Source organism: Leuresthes tenuis, unplaced genomic scaffold (assembly GCF_036924035.1).
Source record: "Leuresthes tenuis unplaced genomic scaffold, fLeuTen1.0.hap1 SCAF_7, whole genome shotgun sequence".
In the NCBI taxonomy this organism is placed as follows: domain Eukaryota; kingdom Metazoa; phylum Chordata; class Actinopteri; order Atheriniformes; family Atherinopsidae; genus Leuresthes; species Leuresthes tenuis.
In genome coordinates, this window is record NW_027325361.1 from 18,790,545 (window position 1) to 18,812,722 (window position 22,178).

The 22,178-nt window shown below is 42.0% G+C and overlaps 2 protein-coding genes across 5 annotated transcripts in view; one reads left to right on the plus strand and one right to left on the minus strand.

Moving 5' to 3' along the window:
• Window positions 1-77: 77 nt before the first annotated feature.
• Window positions 78-22,178, minus strand: part of edem3 (ER degradation enhancer, mannosidase alpha-like 3) — a 461,179-nt gene continuing 439,078 nt past the window's right edge. Inside the window, exons 1-21 of one of the 4 annotated variants that reach the window (XM_072389714.1) lie at window positions 11,401-12,618; window positions 11,265-11,310; window positions 10,827-10,927; window positions 10,571-10,610; window positions 10,224-10,336; window positions 9,896-10,049; window positions 9,316-9,450; window positions 7,025-7,130; window positions 6,466-6,563; window positions 5,873-5,998; window positions 5,700-5,783; window positions 5,509-5,592; window positions 5,085-5,209; window positions 4,503-4,674; window positions 4,257-4,402; window positions 3,987-4,131; window positions 3,564-3,755; window positions 3,132-3,297; window positions 2,744-2,929; window positions 2,312-2,356; window positions 78-1,342 (exon numbers count right to left, since the gene is read on the minus strand). In XM_072389714.1, coding sequence (XP_072245815.1) covers window positions 963-1,342; window positions 2,312-2,356; window positions 2,744-2,929; window positions 3,132-3,297; window positions 3,564-3,755; window positions 3,987-4,131; window positions 4,257-4,402; window positions 4,503-4,674; window positions 5,085-5,209; window positions 5,509-5,592; window positions 5,700-5,783; window positions 5,873-5,998; window positions 6,466-6,563; window positions 7,025-7,130; window positions 9,316-9,450; window positions 9,896-10,049; window positions 10,224-10,336; window positions 10,571-10,610; window positions 10,827-10,927; window positions 11,265-11,310; window positions 11,401-11,516 — 2,760 coding nt within the window. In that variant the 5' untranslated portion in view covers window positions 11,517-12,618 and the 3' untranslated portion in view covers window positions 78-962. Of the gene's footprint in view, window positions 1,343-2,311; window positions 2,360-2,743; window positions 2,930-3,131; window positions 3,298-3,563; window positions 3,756-3,986; window positions 4,132-4,256; window positions 4,403-4,502; window positions 4,675-5,084; window positions 5,210-5,508; window positions 5,593-5,699; window positions 5,784-5,872; window positions 5,999-6,465; window positions 6,564-7,024; window positions 7,131-9,315; window positions 9,451-9,895; window positions 10,050-10,223; window positions 10,337-10,570; window positions 10,611-10,826; window positions 10,928-11,264; window positions 11,313-11,400; window positions 12,619-22,178 lie in introns of those variants that run through there. The other 3 variants (XM_072389713.1, XM_072389716.1, XM_072389715.1) reach the window with 3 other exon arrangements.
• On the plus strand, window positions 13,346-18,853 carry npl (N-acetylneuraminate pyruvate lyase (dihydrodipicolinate synthase)). The gene is made up of 12 exons (XM_072389694.1): window positions 13,346-13,483; window positions 13,633-13,718; window positions 13,902-13,975; window positions 15,352-15,439; window positions 15,548-15,605; window positions 17,285-17,360; window positions 17,505-17,597; window positions 17,726-17,871; window positions 18,028-18,074; window positions 18,175-18,259; window positions 18,348-18,387; window positions 18,483-18,853. The coding sequence occupies exons 2-12, from the start codon at window positions 13,636-13,638 to the stop codon at window positions 18,626-18,628; spliced, it is 936 nt and encodes a 311-aa protein (XP_072245795.1). The 5' UTR covers window positions 13,346-13,483; window positions 13,633-13,635; the 3' UTR covers window positions 18,629-18,853.

Here is a 22,178-nt window from a genome sequence, read left to right on the forward strand (position 1 = left end):
GGTATTTCAGTCCTATTTTGAGGTGCGATATCCAAATTAAACTCCCAGTCATGGAACACCAAATAATTCAAACAGTCTTCCCGACTTTCCCTCTCGACCTTTATTGAATCCCATCCTGTAAACTCATTGGCTTATTTTCTGCTCCTTCCAGCATAGTAAACAGATCGCGTAGCGCCCTCCCGTGGCGGCCTGTGGGTGTACAATCCAGCCCATTTCACGGAGAGGTTGAGTCTTGTTCGGATGTGATCCATAGGCTGCTGTTTTGTGGTGGAAGCCAGCACCTGAGCTAACAGCACTATATTATTTCAGCCAACATATCTGGACAAATATATATATATTTACAAATGATCTCATACATCCTCCAGAGTGGTTACATTTGGTGCTGAGTTCATCTACCACAAAGCCATAAAAATACATTTTTGTCAACAGTCCCCTGCATTTATGAGGCCCTTAAATCTTATCAACGCGTACATACGATCAGGGCTCAGGACCATCAAACAATGAATTCATCATCACAAATTATCATCACATTTGAGTAAAATCGGTTGGTCGATGGATTAATGAGTGAAAAAAAAAAAGAGTTATTGGACCATCATTCGATTGAGCAAAAGTAGTCAGAAATGCATAGAGAGAATAACAACACGGATACAGACAGTCTGGTCCAAGTTATCTGATAAGGGTTGTTATGACAGACAGAAACCGTATGAGAAAGTGAGGTAATAATCCTGACGTCTCATCCATCGTTTACCCAAGAATAACTCCCACGTGGTCCAGAGATACAGTATACGGGGCCGCCTTTGCACATGATACCTTTCACAGAGGGCGAGAGAGGAAACTTCTATGTCAGCTCCCTCAGAGCTCATTAAATGGAGGCTGGTGACATTTGAAGATACACCCCCTCCAGATCTCTCCCCGTGGTGGGGTAAAACCACGGTCACGGTGCAAGATGTGTCCAACTCCTGTCAAAGCTCATCCTTCTCCATCTGCTGGAACGCCTCCAAATCTTCCCGCCAATCAGCCAGCAGGTCATCCACTGACTGGCTGTCCGAGTCCGTGTCGCCTTCAGGCTCATTTGTCTTCTCCGAGTCTTTCCCCTCTTCAGGCTGAGCCAAATCAGCCGGAGGCTCAATAAGACTAACTTGTCCTTTAGCCAAGCCAACTTCCTCTGTTGGACGAGTGTCTTCATCTACAGGACCGATGTCCTTCTGCGGTGGGGAAACTTCCTCAGGCGATGATTCATCTAGTTCCACCGTGCTGATTTGTGACTGACTAATCGGTTCAAATGAAGTGGGAGTCGTTGCCTCGGTTTGACAGTCCTCCTCGGCTTCTTGCACGTCCACACCTGAAAAGGAAACAGGAGAGTGAGACTTAACGCTTTATATAAAAAGGTGTAGAAGGCACACACACACACACACACACAACGCTCTCTTCCTCCTCCTCAGTCAGTACCATACACACGTCTCCTGGTAGCCATTCAAGTCAAAAATAGAACGGTTCTCATCGAGAGGCTGTCAACTACAACAGCATGGTGCCGTTCGTGAGTCATGTTTCCCACAGGATGAAGCCTTTCTCACATAGCCGCAGGACCAAGCCGAGAGTCAACTGACAAAAAGGATGTGGCGAAAACTCTACTGTGAATTATACACAGATCTGGCAAGAAAGACAAGAGTGTTGGAGCGGTTTCTAAAGACGTAGCTGCAGAGAGCAGACGAGTTAAGGGATGAGTCTGTGCTCTTTATTTCACAACCAGGGGGAAACACCCAGGACTGCTGCAATGACAACAGCAGCCTGTAACTTGAACAGATAAGTACTGCCTATCTGGCTGCCATGCTGTAGTGATGATTTAAAGGTTACAGAAATCTGGCCATTAATCAAAAGGATGTGCGGTGCAAAGTCTGTTTCAGCATGCAGGAAGATGACTGCAGAGCAGAGGGGGACCGAACAGCTCCTACTTTGCTGTTATGCAGCTGATTTAGCAACCGCTGGTTAGGCCTCTTAACATTACTTACAAAAACCAAACACCACGTGAATACATCCATACATGTGTGGTCTGACCCTGCTGCATTGTCCTGCCTGGCTACAGAACGGCCCGTTTGCCCCTGCGATACAAGACTGAAAGAGGAGTCATGCATAAAGCTTTTCAGGTTTGGGGGAGGGAGTGTAACAAATGACACAATATTGTGACCACACTAAGCCTTGCTATCAAAAAGAAAGCATTCCAAGTAAGAAGGATGGAGGATAAAAGCAAAAGCACAAATGAAGGCAAAGGAAGGACTCAAAGAGGGAAGAGGGAAAGGAAGAAAATACTCACTGCCTTCAATCAGGCCTCCGGGAAGAGGTTTACCTTTGAAAATGGCTGCTGCTCATCCAAAGGGGATAGAAGGTGACCAAAAAAAAAAAGGCAAAGACAAAACAAAAAGAGAGGAAAGAAAGGTACGGTTACAGGGTGTAGAAGGATTTGTCAAAAGAGGAAAAATAGGAAAAGTATAAGGATAAAAACATCGATGAGGATATACACCCCCACCATCCCCCATTAGAGCCACAGCTGGCTTCAAATTACGCCTGAATCACTACATCCTATCTTTATTTTATGAAGCCAAGCACATAATGAGGTTTAGTTGGTGGAGACGTATGAGCACAGTGATGTGATCAATCTCACGGGCAGAGATAAGCTGACAGAGGACAGGACCTCCGATCGCCATCAGGGGTGGGTTGGGATAGAACAGAAGGAAAAATGTCGCACCTCGGTCCCTGGCTTTGTCACTAAGCAGCACCTCCACCTCTCTGTACTCCTTCAGGGCCTCCAACAGGATGTTGCCCTCCTTGTGGAATAGGAAGAGAAGAGGTAAGGTGATGTCATCCGTGCTGCGGCCGTCTCCGGCCATTTGAAACAGAGGAGCCGTGTCGCTGCTGCTGCCCTCATTATCATCTGGATGGAACAGAAAGGAGCGACTGTTACTAGAAATAGAATTATCATACAACTCATTAAATTTCTGTCTAATAACTCAGTCATCATTTACTGTACAGGACCATTCTGAACAAAATGTCTTCAAGCTAATCTACTTATTACACAATAATCTAGCCACTTAGTAGCTATCTTCCATCTGGTGTCGTCTGCTGTCCACACTGACCGATGACTATGCCGCCGATGGCGCCAGCCTTCTGAATGTGTCGGGCCTTCTCTGCAAACATACACTGGCCCCTCTGGAGCAGAGCGATGTGGCCCTGGACGTACTCAGCATTGGTGATCTCACTGCAGCCGCTGTAAGGTTCCGCCACAGTCACGAAGCCTCGTACCTGCACCAGGGGGAAAAGGGCAAAATCAGGCAAGAATGAAGGGACACAAAAGTTTCACGTCCCACAGCACGGATATCCGATCCGACGTGTTCAGATCTGGTGCTGAAACCAAGCACATTCTGAATGTAGAAAATGTTCCTGGAGACTCAAAAATACATGGAAAAAAAATGAGTCGTGCTCTTAGGAAAACAAAACAGGAGGAAATTAAAGTGCTCATTTATGTCCTTGGCAAAGCTAGAAGAAGAAAAAAAAAAACTCAAACTCACCCCTGTGGAACTTTTGGAAAGGTCTGTGCCAAACTGTGCTGGGCCTGCGGTCAGCACTACCCTGCCAAAGAATGGATGTGAGACAATCTGAATGGCTCTGGGAGGCAACTGCTCTTTCTGCTGCTGGCTGGACAGCTCCATCATCTCCTGCATGAAACGCACGCCGTCCTCCGCTGCTACCGCGCTCACCGCCTGGATGGAGGTGCGACAGAGTGGGAGAGGAGAGAGCCTCTTAAACGGAGTGGTGGAAAGATACCAGAAATAACATAGATGTGGGACAAAAAAAAAAAAACGTTTCTGCGAATTTACCAAAAGGCGCACACTGCCAATAGAAATAGAATCTCAGCCGTGCATGTTTAGTTTTGTTTTTGTATTTATGACAGCCCACCACTTGGCTGTGTGTGTGCTTTCTGCTGTGCTAACCTGTGTAGCATGCTGGACCAGCTGCACCCTGCCATCCTTCAGGTGGATGAGACTAACTCCCATTCTCCTCAGCAGCTCCAGATGTTCAGGGTTGTTTGCCATGAAGTCTTGAGCTCTCAGGGGAGGACGGCCCATACCAGGCTCCCTGAGAGGAGGTAAAAGGTAAAGGATAAATGCCTTGCCCCTGTATAGCACATTTAAAACTTAGCTGGGTTAATAGAAAGCAGAAATGTTCCGGTTCAAAATCTGGTAATCTGTATATGTAGATACCTGAAAGGAGCAGGACGTGGGCAGCTCTTGTCGACGGCACTCCGGATTGGTTCTCTTAGGTTACGAGGGAAGGCGGGGTCAGGAAACAGGAGGCGAGTGTTCGGGCAGGTCCAGTCAAAGTTAGAGTCGTCCAGCTCCTCCTCTGACTGAAATGTAAGGAAATGACAAGGTGGTGTCACCACGTGAAAAGCATGAATGCGTCAATCACCTGTAAGATTTGAATTAGCGTGGAATCCCATCAATTACTGTTCTGTTTGAAGGAATGGATGAGGAGTGAGGGGCCGTGGAGAGAGACAGAGGCAGCAGGTGGGCCTCGGTGGTGAAGACGTAGTCCTCCACGTCAAACGGAAGGTCCTCGGCCTCAGCAAACAGCAGGAAGAGATACTTAAACATCTCAGCAAGGAAGAAAGAGTCCATTCTGGAAACAAAGCAGAACATGGAGCAAAATGTCATTCTATTTACTTCATTTTTTAAGTCTTTGATAAAATCAACTCGATTTCAAACGATTAGTTGCAGAGTAACTGAAACAGATCCTGTGGACAAAAGGTGCTATAAGAGAATGTAACATTTTTCCACCCAAAAAAAGTCATATACTTTTGATATCAAATGAATTTGTCACCTTTTCCTTTTTTATGTCACCTTTACACATAACAAAGCATCGCCACAGGCAAATTTGAAGGATCCTTGCAAAAATAAAGACCGATAACAAATTTCCATCTTATTTTACTCTGAAATATCGATATAGTTCTTAGAAAATAAGTACTGGTCATGACTCTTTAAACATCAAGGACAAATGAAACGCTTCTCTAAATGTCTGTTTATGCTGACCGGTCCTCGTGGCTCCCTGTGCGCACGTCCTTCATTGCAGCGAAGCCACAGGGGACACGAGCGAAGCGATTGAGGTTGTCCATGATGGTGCGGCCTGCCTCCAGGTAGTAAGGGTCTCCTGTGGCCTGGGAGGGTGAGAGGGCAGTGGTGAGATCAACACCACATCAACGGTGAAGAACGCTCCAGTGGAGCCAACTTCCAAAATGACACCAGTGATTATCACGGTATGTTTCTTTGGACACAAGATCAGATCGTTATTAGCAGGAGTTGGTATTTTGCATGCTGCTTAATTCCTGCAGAAATAAGACATCAGAAACGTAAGACGACACAGCAAGTTAAACTTCAAAAAATGATGCATGATAGTGGACATTTGCCTCAGGGCAGAATTGAGAACATATGCACTATGTGGACACTGATAAATTACCTTATAAAGGAAATAGGTGCTCTCTGCAAACTCAGGTCTCAGAGGATGTTGAGCCCAGTGTACCCTGAAATCAGTAGTGAAGGCCTGGGGACAGAGAGAGAAGGACAAAGGGGTCGTCACACCTATCCCGAGTGTGGCAAAGGTTTATTTGATTCCATTTTCAAACGACAGGATCAGGTCTGAGACGTTACCTCTGGGAGGAAGTTGTGTTTTTTGGTAACTTGGTACAACATCTCGTGAGTTTCAATCGCGGGACGAATATCTCCCTTCAACACCTGGGACACACGGAAGACGTAACAAGGTATTGAAATGGCAAGACTCCATCAAAGCATTCAATTCTTCTGATCACAGGATCGAATCTGACCTGCAGACCAGGGAAGAAGGCCAGCAGGGAGTCCATCCAGGTGCGAGCAGGAAGCAGAGGTTTGTGGATGTGGACATCCAGCAGCAGAGGGGGTTGGCTGATGTACTTCATAATAGATGCATAGTGCTAAATAGGACACACAAAGTGGATATACTGAGGATATAATGCCCTACGGTAAACAGAATAAAATGGACACATTTTCGATATGTGGTGTTGGATGTTATAAATTAATTTGTTTTTAATAAGCCAGAGGACTTATTGCCTCTGAAAATTTGACTTCAAGCCCTAAGAGTGTTTCTGTACTTTATCAAATATTGCGAAAAAGGTTGCAATCAATAACCAATGCATTATTCATGAAGAAATGAACAGGGAAAAATCAAGAAGTTTCATCTCAAATAAAAAAAACATTATATCATTTCTCATGATAAGAAATTCAATTCAAATGTACCTTATCAATCCCAAAGAGAACTCATTCTCCAAAACATTTAAATTGCCTCAGTAAGTGACAGGTGTGGTTGGGAGAAATGTTGTTATGCAGGCAGAGAGACATCGAATTACTCTGAGCAACAGGCTGTGTGTGAGCTTGTCCTCACAATATTGAACCGCTGCAGAAACAAGTCATCTCCCAGGAGGATGTAGGCCTTTAGCAGGTATTCATAGTACGAGTCAATTCCAGCCCCAACTCCACTGTCTGGAAACAAACAAACGAAAATAATCCATCACCTAATTAAACATCAGAACCCAGAAGACAAGTATGTGGTCACCCCCAGCTGTGCTCACGCACTTCTAACCTTTCTAACATTTCCATTTCCATTTCGCTACATCTATCCTGTTCATCTTGAGGCCTTTCGAGCCTGAACTGGTACGCCTTTGTTGCGCACAGATATCATGTGAGCATTGCGTGAAAAAGCAGAGGCAGCTTGGCAGTTGATCTTTCGCTGATGTGCCTCTGAGTTGGCAAGGGAGGTTGTAACGGAGGCGAAACGGGCTGTAAACTGCGCCACCTCTGTCTAAGCATTTGTGAAACACTACAGAAGAAGAGCAGCATGTTAAGACGTCTATTTTGTGCTGGTAAGCAGCTACCAACAAGCTGAAAGGGCCTCTTCCCTCCTGCATCATACCGTCACTCGGTCCCACCCACGTTCCCCTCACCTCTTCGAACCCACTCTCCCGAGTGGATGTTGATGGTGGTTCCCACCAGATTGCTGTTTCTCTGCCTCTTCTCCCACAAAAAGTCCAGGGCTCTTCGGGCATGGTCCTGTATGCGAAGAGGGATGCGTTATTATTGATTTCTTTTTTAAAATCAGCCTGCAGTAGCTGTCCACTCTTTAAATGATTACAGTGATTGACTCTGCGCTTGTTCAGCAGTTTAACACTTCTGGGAATCTAACCACCGGGCTCAAGAAAAAAAGTAAACCCGTTTTTAACACATGAGGAGGGTTGATTAAAAAGCACACAATATGCCCTTATCTAAACGTCATTATTTCACTATAAGTGGGCATTTTTCCCCCACAGAGCACAGTTTGGTAGGTTACAACAGGAAAACCACAGGTTCAAACAGGGATTAATGAAGGCCGGCTGAATTCCATTTAGCTGTTTTAGTGCCAGGGTGCTGTGAAGTGGATGCTGTGTCACCGTAAATTGAAATGACACCATCGCCATTAGTAACACCTTTGCTTTTACTACTATAGCAAGTGAAAAAGTTTGCTGTGCATTTAATCTGCATTTAAAAAGAGGAAAATAACACGGCCACAACTAATCATTTCAAAAGCAGAAAAATGTGCAAAACACCCTGGTTAACATCTTTGTGCCGCTGCCCTCTCTTTACTATCTTCTATGCCACAGGCTTATGTAATTGTCTGACTATTTCTATGGCTTATGTGATTGTGTTAGGTGTCGTGTTAGAAATCAAGATAGTTTATGTGACCAAGCAGCAGTAAAAAACTAATTGCACTTAATGTACGGAGTCCCTGACAGGTGTAATATAAAATAGAGAGACATCTAATATGACACAGGGTACTGCAGATAGGCCAAACAAGGTCATTACTGATGAACAAAGATATTAATTCAATTATCAGTTTAACTTTAATAAAAACAAAGCCAGGGGACTTGCGACATGACGAAGCTCAACACAGGACTAACAGAGCAATGCAGGCAATAATGCACAGTCCTACTCACGCCTACGGCCGGTGAAGAATCACCTGTTAATCTAACATGTAAGTCTTTGGGGTGTGGGAGGGAAAAGGAGCTTACAAAAAAAAAAAAACCCGCTCAGGGACAGGGAGGACGTGCAAACTCCACACAGAAAGGCCCCACCAAACCAGCAGGTTCAGTCCCACAACCTTCTTTCCCACAGGCTCCACTGCGACGCCATGTGGGGAATTATAACCAGAAGTCCATTATATATGTCAGTGGAAACTGTCAAATAGATCAGTGGCTATCAGGGCACAAAAAGAAAGGCTGGTCATGGAGGGTCAACCTCAACGAGCGAGTCGGCTGAAAATCAAAACGATTCTGAGAAAACAAATTCTGTCTAAAGCTGATGCCCATCAAGACAGACATCAACAGTTTCACAGCTGCTATGAAACCATCAACAAAAGGTAATGTGATGTGCGATGTGCGCCCAGTTAAGCCCCATGTTATCCCTGCTGCGATGGATTCTATTAAGAATGCATGAGTAGATACATGCAGGGGTGGCCTTATCATTAGGTTTGATACGTAAAAATTCCACATATAAAGTAGGTGTCTAATCCCTATTTAAACTCATTTCTAGTAAATGGCTGGATCTTTTTTTTTTCCATGACATTGCATCTCAAATGAAAAATACGTAAAGGAAATACTGAATCATAATCTTGCGTGTTGATCAGATCTGTGCTAAAGGTTTCGAATGAGCCGCAACTCCCAATGAGGTCACGGGATACTTAAGTCTGGGACTGGCTGATAGGTGTAGCCTTTCCATCTGTGTTCACACATAAGACCTGAATGTTGCTCTGGACCTGTAAATAATGTCGTGTTTAACCTGTCATCACATTTATTGGTGTGCTGCACCCTTATAAGAACTACAAAGGAAGGAAAAGTGCACACAGGGGAAAGTGGTATCACATCTCAGTGAGCTCAGGAGATAATGGAAGATACAGTATTCACCAAGTATCTGTAACCTGATCCTGGAAAACATGAGAGAAACCTGAGTGAGTTGTTTTGTTGGGTGTGACTGGTAAGGCTTTCGAACTATTTCACAGCTCTTCGAAGTTGGCGGTTGGAAAATGCCTCAATGTGTTAACATAGGAAACACACACGGGAAAGCTTAAAAGTATTTCCAGTTTTGTGAATTAAAGCTGTTCGTCTTACAAATAATGAGCCGAAGATGAAATCATCCTCCTACGGTTGGCTACGGTGCGCATGGCTGTTCATTCAATCACAGCATGATACAAAATACAGGATACCTCAAACACAGGGTCCCCGGTGAAGCGACTTAAGGCAGCAAACTCCAGGATGATGGTCCCGGCACATGCCGTACAGGTGTCCGTTTCTGTGCCCGTTCGAGTCTCAGGACCCCTGACGCCATATTTCAGGTTCACCTTTTTAGCCGGAGAAAAAAAGAAAAGAAAAAAAAGAGATAAGCATTAAACTTCTGTTTGGAAAGTCACATTTGAATTCAAGTGATTCAGCATGGAAACGAGTCTGCCGTGAAAACGCCTGCATGTAAAAGCTGTGACAGCTGCGAGCAGAGCGGCGAAGCGGAAAATCTAAGCATCTGCTCGTGATCTGAGAGTTCTCAGAGAAACTGCAGATAACAATTTGTCGTGCTGAAAATACTTCCCCTTTCAGACGCATATGATTCAAGTGCACTTTTCACTTATGGCCTTTGTTTTGCCTGATTCTTCAAACCAAACTGCTACAACCGCTGTGGGAGCTGTTGTAATCCCTATGATCGTATCGACAGTTTCATGCGCTTTAAAGTCAAAGAGCCAAAACATAAAATTGGGAGAATAGAAAAATTCTTTGCTGAAGAAGCTGTCTCACCCTGGGATAAGGCAGGCCGCTGCTGGTGTTGAAGGCCGGCAGCAGGCGGAGTCCAATGTCTTTGGCCATATGAAGGAGTTCGTCCTGGTACCACTGCATGTGCTGCTCTCCCTCCTTCAGCATCACAGCCATAGAGTGACCCCCCAAAAGACCTCTGAATACATGCACACGCCCACAGACACAATTAAGTACATCATAATCCCACGACTTCTTCTGTCTTCTGCTCATTCCTCAGTAAAAAGTTGTAATTACAAATATGTAAGCGACAGCGTTTGAGCAGTTCTATTCCTAATAGTAACTGGAAGATGACAGTCCAGTCCAAACTCACCCAAGGACTCGAATGTTGGTTTCAAAGACCGACACTACGATGTCGTTGTCCAGCCGCACATCTGACAGGACTCTCCTCACTGCAGCCTCAAACTCTGTTGTCTTATTCAAAAGCTGGCAGGCACAAACAGCACAGAGCAGGCTCTATTATACTCGTTCTCTCACTTCATATAGACCCTTATTCACCTTTTTTTGGGACGTTTCTCTTTACATTTAACAGTATCAAATGTCATTATCATGCTACGTTTATTTGCTCAATTAGTTATACAGGATGTGTATGACATAGGCTGTTTTAAAAAAATCATTGTTAGAAAACTGAATATCAAGTACAAAGAAAACAAAACTCACCACCAAAGTATCCAGCGTGTCTATGAGGGTCAGAGAGAACCTGGCAGAGATAGGAACGGACAAAAGGGCAGCTGATTACCCCAACTACAAGTTGATAACTACAACGCAAGTCAAGGAAAAGGATGTATGTAAAAACAATTATGGTTCTTCAGCGATTATTATTATTATTAACATAAATTAGATGTACTATTCTGCTCTTGAACAGTTAGGGTCCGTGTGACAATGTTTTAAAGATTTCCATGAGCACGCTACTTACTTGCCAAGTGCATCATCTACATCTCCTCGACTGGGTTCAAGCCCACGTACTCGTCCTCTGCACGTTAGAGGCATCAGCTCATCCGCTGGGTATGCATGGTCCTGCGATGCAGACAAACACACTCTTGACTCACTCTGCTTCCTAGTTTTGTCCATTCCATAATACAGTGCCTCAATCTGATTAAACACAGTGATCTTAAAACAACATACAAAACCTATAAGGAAGTTGGGTAATATAAAAACTGAAATTTAAAAAAACTTCTCCAGTAACTACATAGTAATTGACTATAAACACGAAAAGCATCTTATACTTGTCACTATGCTCCTCACAAATAATGTGAGTAGAGATAAGAAGCTCAAATTTACCGAAACCAATAGAAATCCCAACAAACTAGCACTGTAAACCTGTCAAATGGTGTCGTACGGATGAAAAACTCACCATGTAATTCTGATATGCATGGTCAAACATCTCAACCACCTGGTTCCTTTAATGACAGCACAACACGGATACATATAAGCATATATGCCAATATATTTCCTGGGTCAAAAAGCTTTTCAAGCATTCTTTAACTCACCTCAACTTGAGCTTCTCCTCCCGTGACATGGCCTGTCCATGGCTGCATGATGCTCCAAAAAGCATTAGTAAGAACAAGACAGGTGGCATTGTGGTTTGTGGGGAGGATGGCAGCATTTCACTTATACCTACAATTCAGCTTCCAGCCAGTCTCTGGATAAATATTTAGTCATTACCACTGCTCTAACCAAACCTCTCACACAAGCAAAACAGCCAATCATTACATTAAGACTTCAGTCTATACATCTGAGATCATGTTCAAACACTTCTCTGGCTTTGACGATGAAGCATGACATCTATAGCTTGTTGCTCAACACTCGATTTGTGTTCCGCCGAAACGGGAGAGATTGTCAAAGAGGAACTAAACTCTTTAGCTGTGTGCCCAAAATGCAGAAAGTGCAGAGGGTTTGAAGGAATGCTCTTACTTCAAGTAACCGGATATCTTCCATCTGACAGAGACCAACCAGATAATATTTGCAGTACAAACTGTTCCACGTACTGTGAGCAAATCGGTGTGTCACTACTGTTTATCTTTCCTGGCTGTCGCCTGAACCCATGCGACACGTTGGCATGCAAATTAGTAAAGTTACACTGACTGCACTCAAGGGAGGCCGCTTATTCAACTGAACAGAAATATGTAAATCACAACTCTGTTTTTTCAGATATCGTCTTCACGGATCAGCCAGCAAGGAAAACCTCTTGCTTTATTTAATTTATAAAGGCCAACGGTCACGCTTATGACACACTATTAAAGCTGTCATGCATCGTTAAGAGTCCATGGCTTATTATTCTCTATAATATTCCAACTTTACTTACACGATACAGGAAACAGTACATTTTTTTTAAATCAAACTACAAACACCTGAAAGCCCTTATTCATATCAGCTCCCGTTGTCCCCCTTTTTAGAAACAAGTTAATTATTTCCTCCTGACAGATCTCTTTCGTCAGCTAGTTGGCCGAAAAGCCGAGCAGTTGTCAGGGTTTAATTAGCCAACTATGCTAACTAGCCGGGCTAGTGACAACTGCTAGACCTGGACTACAAAACAAATCGAAAACAATTGTCTCCATTGTTGACCAGCGGACCTGACCAGACTACCGTTTTTGTCCTTTGGCTTATAAAACAGGAAAAGTCGCCATATGTTGCTGTTTTCACCCGAAGCTAGGTGTCTTATTAACCGGATACCAGTTCGGCGAAAACGTCAACAACATCCGCTTCCTGATTTTTGGGCGTATTTCCCTGAGTTTAGCTTCTCAGGCAGCATTTTACCCTCGGCACGCCCTAATCCTCCTGTTATGTATGATAAACACCTATACATAGATAACTGTATAATCAATTGTTCGTGTAGTTTCACATCCGGCTTTAAACAAAGGTTTCCGAGATAAACTAAAGAATTACCGAATAACCTTAAAGTCTACGTTTAGGAACTAAATACGCAACGTTTCCCCCTCCGTCACACGATTTTTTTCTGTTGCCTTTCAAAGCCGCTCGGTGAAGTTAGTGTTCACCCGTCGAGCTCACTGAAATGCTGTCATTCTAACAATGTGAATGAAAACTTTCATCACAGTCGCAGTGTTTATACAACGTATATGCCCTGCGCCCACTGTATCGCGCATTTAAATGCTATTGTTATTATTATCAATATAAATGTATGGCAAGTATCATTCTAACAGAATACTGTAAAATGGCCCTAGAATTTCTGAATATACTGACAGAAATTGAAGGCAACATTGGTGTTTTCTAAGTGGAAAGGTATTGATATATAGTCCTGTAAAAACTACTGACAGCACATTGTACGCGTTGGAAGACAAACAGTGTACTCTAAATATGGTGAACACCCCTTTGAGTTGGTTGGTTTTCAGGAGGATTTCTGTTGATAACTACATTTCCCGTAGAGCTTTGCGGTGTCACTTGATTTTCGATTTGCTAAGTTGACGGTCACATGAACAAATCTTGGTCGAATGCTGAGATTGCTGTATTTGGGATACATGGGATAGGTTAGAACCAGTAACATCCTCTAACAAAAAGAATAAAATAAATTAAAACCAGAGTTCACAACGCAAAGAGGGAAATATAGTCTCAAAGGTATGCTTGGACATTTTGTTCATTTTCAGATACATCTTACGCTTAATAAGTGGATTTTGAATCTGTTCCACGTTGTGGACGAGCTGTAACATATATTTGTCTTTCTCATTCTTCGATGATTAGGTTTGGGATTTTTGTTTTTCTGTTAGGTAATGATGTCAACCATGGCTACTGCTGCCGACAGAAACCTGACAGGACTTGTTGCAGCCACCTTCACTCCATTCACCCAAGAAGGGTAAGGACCTTAAAGAAAAAATATCTTGGTTTTTTTTGTCTGTCTGTATTCTCCAGCACGAATTTATACGATTATAAGTGAGCATATCAGTTCCCCTTTGAGGAGTGAGTGTGTAGATGCCATTGTGGAGTCCTGTAGATCATGTGTTTGGTGTTCTTTTGATTACATTTTCCCCCAAAACAGTGAAGTCAACTTATCACAGATTGGACCTTATATTGACTACCTGACCAAGAAGCAAGGTGTAAAGAACATATTTGGTAAGTTTACTAGTGGAATTCCTCCTTAATCAATACTAATATTGCTGCGTTCGCCTTCAAATTTGACTGAACTTTAAGAAACAAATAGCTCTTATAACTTTCCAGATTAATTCACCTATCTGCATACTAGTATGTGGCCAGCCAAGCTACTCCCCAGAGATAGGAGCATACATACACTATGTCCTACCTGACACTGTCAATTTCAAACCCTTAAATTGTTCAGTTTGTTACAAAGTCATGAAAAAGTAATAGCGGTAATGTATAATTTGCGTAATCATTTGTAATCGGCTTCAGATATCCTGACAGCTGAGCTGAATGCAGTATCTTTATTGAAAAGATACAGCCAACAAGCATTGTTCACATGTATGTGGTTCCCGGTTCCTCTTTTTCCCAGCCTTTTTTCTAGTTGAGTGAGATTTTGACAGAGTCCGTATGAGTCAGTGGGTTGCTATGGTAAGATACCGTCATATAGTTCCTTCCCTCGCCCTGGGCATTTTACCTTTTTTGTTGCAAGACAGTCTTCCATCTAAATCATTGATGTCGGGTTTTATGTAATGAAGCAACACAAAATAATTCACGTTGGTGAAGTGAAGATAAAAGAAGAAAAACAAGCTGTACATCTCTTGGGGAAAGGTAAAAAAAAAAAAAAAGTTGAAGGAATGATGGATGTTGCTAAGCATGGGCAGATTCTTAAAGAAAAACAGTTTCAGTTTTCCAGAGAACTGAGACTCGGGTGACAAAATGACACAATTTCATGTCTGAGTTAAACAGGAGTAGCCTTGTGTAAAAGCAACATCATACTACAGAATCCAGGATCCAGGAAGAAAGCTGAGTGCTTTATATTTCCCTTCTTATACTTTTATGTAGTTAGCACAGCTTTATCTGACCTTGCTGGTGACATAGGAATGTGCTGTCTTGGCCCAAACTGCTACGCTTGCTTGCTCAGTTCTGCAGCAACAGCTGAATCAGAGAAAAGCTGTTTGTAAAAAGAACATGTAAGCGCTGCAGTTTCCTTCCTTTGTTCTTCCTCTTTTCCATGGATTCCTGTGATTCATAAATCAGTTATGTAAGTGAATGTTGACTTTTCAGACTTTTTCCGTTTCGAGCTATTAGCTTATGTGAAGCCCCTTTTCACATCTTTTCCTTAGGTTTCTAGTTTTTGGGATGGCGGTGTAATTGTGGGGTTCAATCAGCTTGAAATTTACACTTTGTTCCTTTTGGATAAACAGAAATCATTTTGCTTTATTATTGAAAGGTAGCTGTTTTTTTTTTTGTTTTTTTTTCCAGGGAAAGTGGAATTCTGCTCTTTACCTTTGAAATACTTTTACAATGTGAACCATGTTACTTAAATATTACTAAACTCCACCTGCTCACAGTGAATGGCACCACAGGGGAGAGCATGTCTCTTACTGTTGAGGAGAGGAAGGTCCTGGCAGAGGCATGGTGTCTAGAAGCTAGGGACAAGTAAGTCTAGAGATTTTATTTTTTTTTTTACACATTGACAGTGGAGCAGGAGGTAAACATGTTAACAAATTACAGCTATGAAGCTCATTTTGATACATGTTTCCCCAGGTTGGATAAGGTGATTGTGCATGTTGGTTGCATTAATCTCAAAGATTCCCAAGATCTGGTGAGTTGTCTGCTTTACTGAAGTGAAACAGAATGTGCCCTCATTAGGAGTGTCTCATAAAGATTTAAAATTGGCTGCTGACATAAGAGTGTGACCAGATAGACGACCCCCCAGACACGTTTCAGGCTTAAATTTTAGGCCAGTCGGGATTAGGGCTGAGCGATTTTATCGATACCGCAATATATATCGATTTTTTGTTTCCCAATAAAGTATACATTTTTCAGCCATGAGTATCGATTTAAAAAAATAAAAATAAATCAATTTAAGCAAACTTTATTGAAAAGTCAGACGTTACAATTAGTGAAAACACAGAACGTTAACATAATACAAAACAATGCCAGGGGGGTCACATTATACAAAACAGTGATAAATTAGTTCATAAAAATGTTATATAAAGTGCATAGCTCAGTGGTTTTGCTGTTTATAGAGTGTGGGATTGTTGTAATGTATTGTTTGAGCTCCTTCTCAAAAATTAAAAAAGATGGTTTGTGATTAGAGAATTTGGATTTGTGTATATGGTATTTAGCAAGTAAAACAAGCAGGTTGATGATGTAATATTCACAGCATAAACATGATTCCGCGTACGCTGAAGACACGTTTGTGACATGTTTGTTTGTTTCCATTTGTCTGGTGGTGTTGTCCTTCCAGTTCAAAGGACGGACCACCAGTCCAATCAGCGACAATTCATGTCAAATCACACTGTCCCTTTAAAATCTTTCAGAAAATGATGTATCTTAAATCATATTGAATCGAATCGTATAAAATTGTATCGAATCGTTGGCTGAATGCCGTGTATCGTATCATATTGTATCGTATCGTGAGATTAGTGTATCGCTACAGCCCTAGTTGGGATTAGAATCAATCTTTAGAAACTTCTGCATGGTTTAGTCCCATTTGAAGTTTTTTAATATTCACACAACTCTATCTGTACCTGTTTAGCTTGACATTCAAGAATCTCTTTTACGACAGTGTTCAGGCACAGACAGGCAGCACTTACCACACAATAATATACATGCATGTACATATTGTACACGCAACAGCAGTAATTTACAACACCAGCTCTGAACAAGACGGTGTGTGAAATGTAAATTGTTAAAAGAATGCAATGGTTTGCAAATCTCACCAGCCAGTATTTTAGTCACCTTTGAACATAGAAAACATATCAGATGGTGAAAGCAAGACATTTTATGAAGAATGTTAGCTCATCAAGTCTGTTTAAGTCTGATCCCTTTTTTAATCCGACCCCCCTTTTTTGGCTAATTTCTTAGAGAAAATAAATTATAATACTTACAAATACAAATGGACAATCCATTCATTTATGTCAATATATAATGGGTTTTATTAGTCACTTTATTGGTAATAAAGATTTGTTTTAATATTGAAACTCATTAAAAAAAGAAAACTTTTTCACGTTGGAGATCAACTTTGCACTCCCTTTAATGTTGCTCAAAGCAGAATTGCAGCGACTGACCGTACACTGTACAGGTCACAATGTTATCAAAAGATTTAGAGGATCCATAGGCATCTCTGCGCACAGGGGACAGGGCTGAAGATTAATAATGAATGCATGCGATATTCGTACAGTAATTCGAATCATTAGATTGTGGATCCCTACAGCAGGGGCTTCAAATCCCTTTACTTTTTATTGCTCTTCCACTCTGTGTTTATCTTCCCTACAGGCACGTCACGCAGCAGAGATCGGGGCTGATGGGATAGCAGTCATTGCCCCATTTTTCTTCAAGCCCAAAACTGCAGGTGTGTCAGAGCTTCTGGAAAAGCCTTTATTTGCACACTCTCAAATGAGAGGGCATCGAAGCCTCGCACCCACACTTGCATTTCATTCTGAAGCTGATGTCTGAAGCTCTGCGAAAATTTCATACCACATGTTTTCCCTTCTAGATGTGTTGAGGGCATTCTTGCAGGGAGTCGCTGAAGCTGCTCAGACCCTGCCCTTCTACTATTACCACATTCCAGCACTCACTGGTGTTAACGGTCAGCCCCACTGATGGTTGACTTTTCTGCCATCATTTACAGCTACACTGTCTAATCTCTAATAATGGCCCCGCTGTGTCAGACGCCTTTAGTCGATGTGAATTTGGGATTTTTCTTGTTTTCTTCAGTGCAAGTGAGAGATGTGATCGATGGCATCGAGAAGGTGATTCCCTCCTTCAGAGGTGTGAAGTTCTCTGGGAGTGACCTCATGGACTTCAGCCAGTGTGTCCACTACAGCCAGCCTGAATGGTCAGTCCTGTACGGCGTGGATGAGGTCAGTCAATATTCTGCTCATATTGTTATTAGAACTCTGTCCCTGACCTGTTTGGAGAGCTCTTTGGTCTTATATTTCCATTTTCTCGACATGGTTCCTTGTTTATAGCCATACTTTTCATACTTGAAATCAAAATCTTGTTCAATCTTACCACAGCAAATATTAGCAGCTCTGGCTTTGGGAGCCCATGGAGCAGTCGGCAGGTTAGTGAGCTTCTATCTATTGCCTTATACCATATTGCTTATATGCTTGTTTGATTTTGTGTGATGCAGCTATTCATGTAATTAATATCTCTTCCCACAGCACATATAACTACATAGGGTGTCATGTCAACCAGCTCATGTCAGCATTTGAGAAGGGGGACCTTGTCCAAGCCAGGACAATACAGGTACTGCCGGTCTCTCTGCTGTTTGTTGTTGTTTTGTTTTTTTTTAATCTCAGTTTTGTTTATATCTTTTTATGACTTCTATGTACAGTTCAAGATGCAGGATCTTTTGTGCTATGCCATAAAACTCGGTGAGTGACAGCTGCCTCGTGATGTTTTCCATCAAAATCTAAACCCTCTGGAAATGCATCAGTCCACACTGAAGCTACCTCTCTGTCATCGACAGGCTTTGACGTGGGAGTGAACAAGCAGCTGATGATGGACGTGTCAGGCTTGTGTCTGGGACCCCCTCGACTCCCGGTGACGCCATCCCCTCCTGATCACTCTCAGCTGATCATACGGAAATATCACAGCCTTTTTTCTGAATGCTGAGGTTTTCATATTTTCCCTGTGCTGGAGCCAGCTTCCCGCTCTTGTAAATGTCGTTAGCACGTTTCACTAGATTTACACTTCTCATCGGACATTTTCTCTTGATTAAAGGTATTTTTGTGCATATTCTCTATTAACCGTCACGGCTGTCTCATAGAGTAACTTTTTTAACCTTGTAGAAAAATGTTTGTCATTTTTTTTTATCCCAGGATTGATCAGATTTTAAGAATAAAAATGAGTTGGTTAAAATAGTGGTTTACCCTCATTGGTTTCTGAACAAACCAAATCAAAGGTCAACATCGTCTGATTACTTTGTTTATGTTTATGTATTTAGCAGACGCTTTTGTCCAAAGCGACTTACAAATGAAGATTTAACAAGCTATATAAAGCTAACAATAAACTACATAGAAGGAACCCACTAGTCTGACTATGTCAGAGGTGACAGAGTAGAGATAGGGTGTAGGGATAGAAAGAAGTGCAGAAAGATAAAGTGCAGAGATAGAGGGGGTAGGGAAGTGCAAGATAAGTGCTAGGATAGGAGATGCTCTCTGAAGAGCTGGGTTTTCAAGAGCTTCTTGAAGATAGACAGGGACGCCCCTGTTCTGGTAGCGCTCGGTAGGTCATTCCACCATCGTGGGACGACACATGAAAAGAGTTTGGATTGTCTTAGGCGTGGTGTAGGAGCTGCTAGACGACAATCCTGGGACCAACGGAGGGACCGAGTTGTGACATAAGCCTTTGCAAGAGCATTCAAGTAGATGGGAGCTGTTAACTTTGTAAATCTGACTCTGGTAATGGAGCCTAACTAAAAATTAAAAGGATCGTAAAGGCCATGGAAATAAAAAATCTATTCAATTTCAGTGGTTACCCTTTCCATTTCAGAAGGAAAATGTGCTGTGTCTGAGAAATCTTTGTATTTTCAAAACTATCATGAAACTGTTACTTTGTGTTTCTTGCATATGCTTTCTTCCAAAATGCTTTGAATTCACAAGGTCTGATTATGCAGTTTCCCAGGCTCTGACACAGACTCTGCACATGTAGCTGTTTTTTTTTGCATAACCATTTTTTAAGGCAAGGGATTTTGAAACAGGTTCACAGCAAATGTTGAACATGTGTGGTAAACCAAACTAGAGCTCCAGTCGAAGGTTCACGTCACGAGTGCAGAAATAAGTCATGTATGGATGAAGTGTGAGTGTTTTCAGGAGCAGACGAAACACAAGTTTAAGCCAAGATGACATAAAAAGCCCAGGTAATAGAGCAGAAAGACGGTAGGCTGCAGCCAGGACCCAAATTATCCGCCAGCAGTGAAAACAGATACAGTTCAATACCATAACCAACCACAAGAGGACTCACAAGAGTCATCACTTAGTTTTCTCCCCAGCCTGAGATTACAGACTTTCTGTGATCATTTGTGATTATTTGTATTAAAATCTACAAATCTGCGAATCTACTGTGAGAGCTGGTTGATTATAATACTAAGACAAGGGAATCCATTGGTTAACTTTAAACCTGATTTAAAATCTGATTAGTCAAAATTCTGTTGCTCATACACAGTTTCCAATTCTTGTATTTCACAAATCTTTAATGTTGTTCTTCCTATGGAAGTGTTGGAATAATTTTTCCACGATTGCTTGCTCATCCTCAGTTTGTTTGAGTTGGTTTGCTGCCTGTAATACGAGGTGAAATAGAGCACCCTTCCGTAGCATCAGGAGGTGTCGTCTTCATCCCACAGAGCACTGATGCAAATCAAAGTTTCACTCTCTGATACACACTGGGGATATCCACTTCTGGTTAAATGTGGATATCTGCAGCACAAAATACTTTTGTTTTACTGATACATTTAACCCCTTGTGCAGGAATAACTGCAGCTAAATGTTTCTGGTGACTCTTGGCCAATCTTTCACATCACCATGGAAGGAATTTAGCCCATTTATCCGTATAGAAAAGCTTAATCTCTGTGATATTGATGGGCTTCCTAACAAAAACATTATCTCATTTGTTTGATTGGGAGCTGTTATCTAACTTCAGAGCTTGAGTGAAAATATGATAATGGTTTAGGTCACATTTATATGAAATTTCTTAATAGGGATCATATGATCTCAGTCAGTTTGTTGTTCTTTGTTTAATATCACCAGTTTGACTGTGAATGAGCTTAAATCCCAGGCATAAAACTACAGCTGCATTGGTGCAGTATTGATGCTGTGTTAACACATGATGTCTGGGAAGAAAACAGAATGGATATATGATAATGGCACTTTGATGTGAGATAGTGTGGCCATGAGATGGTTCCTAAGAGATGGGATATATCCATCTGATATGACTTCAAATACAGTTAAGTTCACTTTTTACACTGCGACTTCAGTTTAATGTATACAGTCACTATTTACTTAAAGGACGAATTAAAAAGGAATTTAAAAAACAACTTTGTTCAAGTTTGAACCACTGCTTACATTTTTCTCGGGGGCCTGAAGCCTATCCCAACAGTCATTGGACGAGAGGTGGGGTACACCCTGGACAGGTTGCCAGTTCATCACAGAGCTGTGCAGCCACACACTCACTCCTAAGGACAATTTTAGACTCTCTTGTGTTGGCCTAATAGCCAAAATCTAGTTTTCTGTTAAATATCCAGTGAAGAGCTTCGTGTTTCTGGCACATAATCTCATTATTATCAGCTCATTCAAAGCCCCACCTCCTTTACACGTCAGGCATCAAGCTGAAATGCGATGTGTCAGACTTGTCACTTTCTCACTTTATGATTGTCTGTCGTGACGAATCAGCAGCCTGAGACAATGGCTTCCTGTTTAAATGACATCAAACTACATCTCTTATTACGAATCACAAAATATACCGGGCTCACAGAGTGTGGGGACTGATGAGTTTCTAGAACTCAAACATTCTTTTTTCTATCCTTCGATAGTTGACCTCAAGTTTATGACACCTCGCAACTTGGCAAAATGACCTCATGCTGGAGATTACACTGATTTGTATGTGCATCATGTGCTTAAAGAGGAGCAAACTCCACTTCCCACGCAAAATCCAACTAGTATTTTCTTGTTGGCCTTTTGCACCTTTGCACCTTTGAGTACGCATAGGAGTTTAAATTATCTGCTGCTTGGTACTGTGTAGCGCTTACACTGAATTATATGACGTACTGTAGATAAAAAGTGTGACTTTGTCCATGATATTACACTACTGTGAGCTGGTTTATCTTTTAAACACAACCAATCGCAGCCTATTTCACAGTTGCGTACTGCCCAGTAAAATGTTAACAGAAGAGTTGCTTTCTTTTCCAGTCGTGGAGAGACCTTGTCACTTTGAAGCTCTCCCTAAAAGTGAACAGTGCTTTCAGCCTTTTTCATTCACACTCACTGAATACAGTACTATGCCTCTCCTTGGTTAGTCCTTTAATGAAGGATTATGAGGATTAATGAAGCCATACAGAAATTTAGGTTTGGACTTGGCAAGGTGATCTGCATTTGACTTGACTTTATACTCCCAATACAGTGCTTTACAAACAAGGCATTTATGATACTTGTTTAAACCTACCACAACT

Bases quoted from the DNA above. Each gene is read 5' to 3' on its own strand.
- npl (XM_072389694.1), top strand. From the start codon at position 13,636: ATGATGTCAACCATGGCTACTGCTGCCGACAGAAACCTGACAGGACTT. The intron at 17,872-18,027 runs GTCAGTCAATAT...ATCTTACCACAG, and splicing joins TCCTGTACGGCGTGGATGAG to CAAATATTAGCAGCTCTGGC. The intron at 18,388-18,482 runs GTGAGTGACAGC...TGTCATCGACAG, and splicing joins GTGCTATGCCATAAAACTCG to GCTTTGACGTGGGAGTGAAC.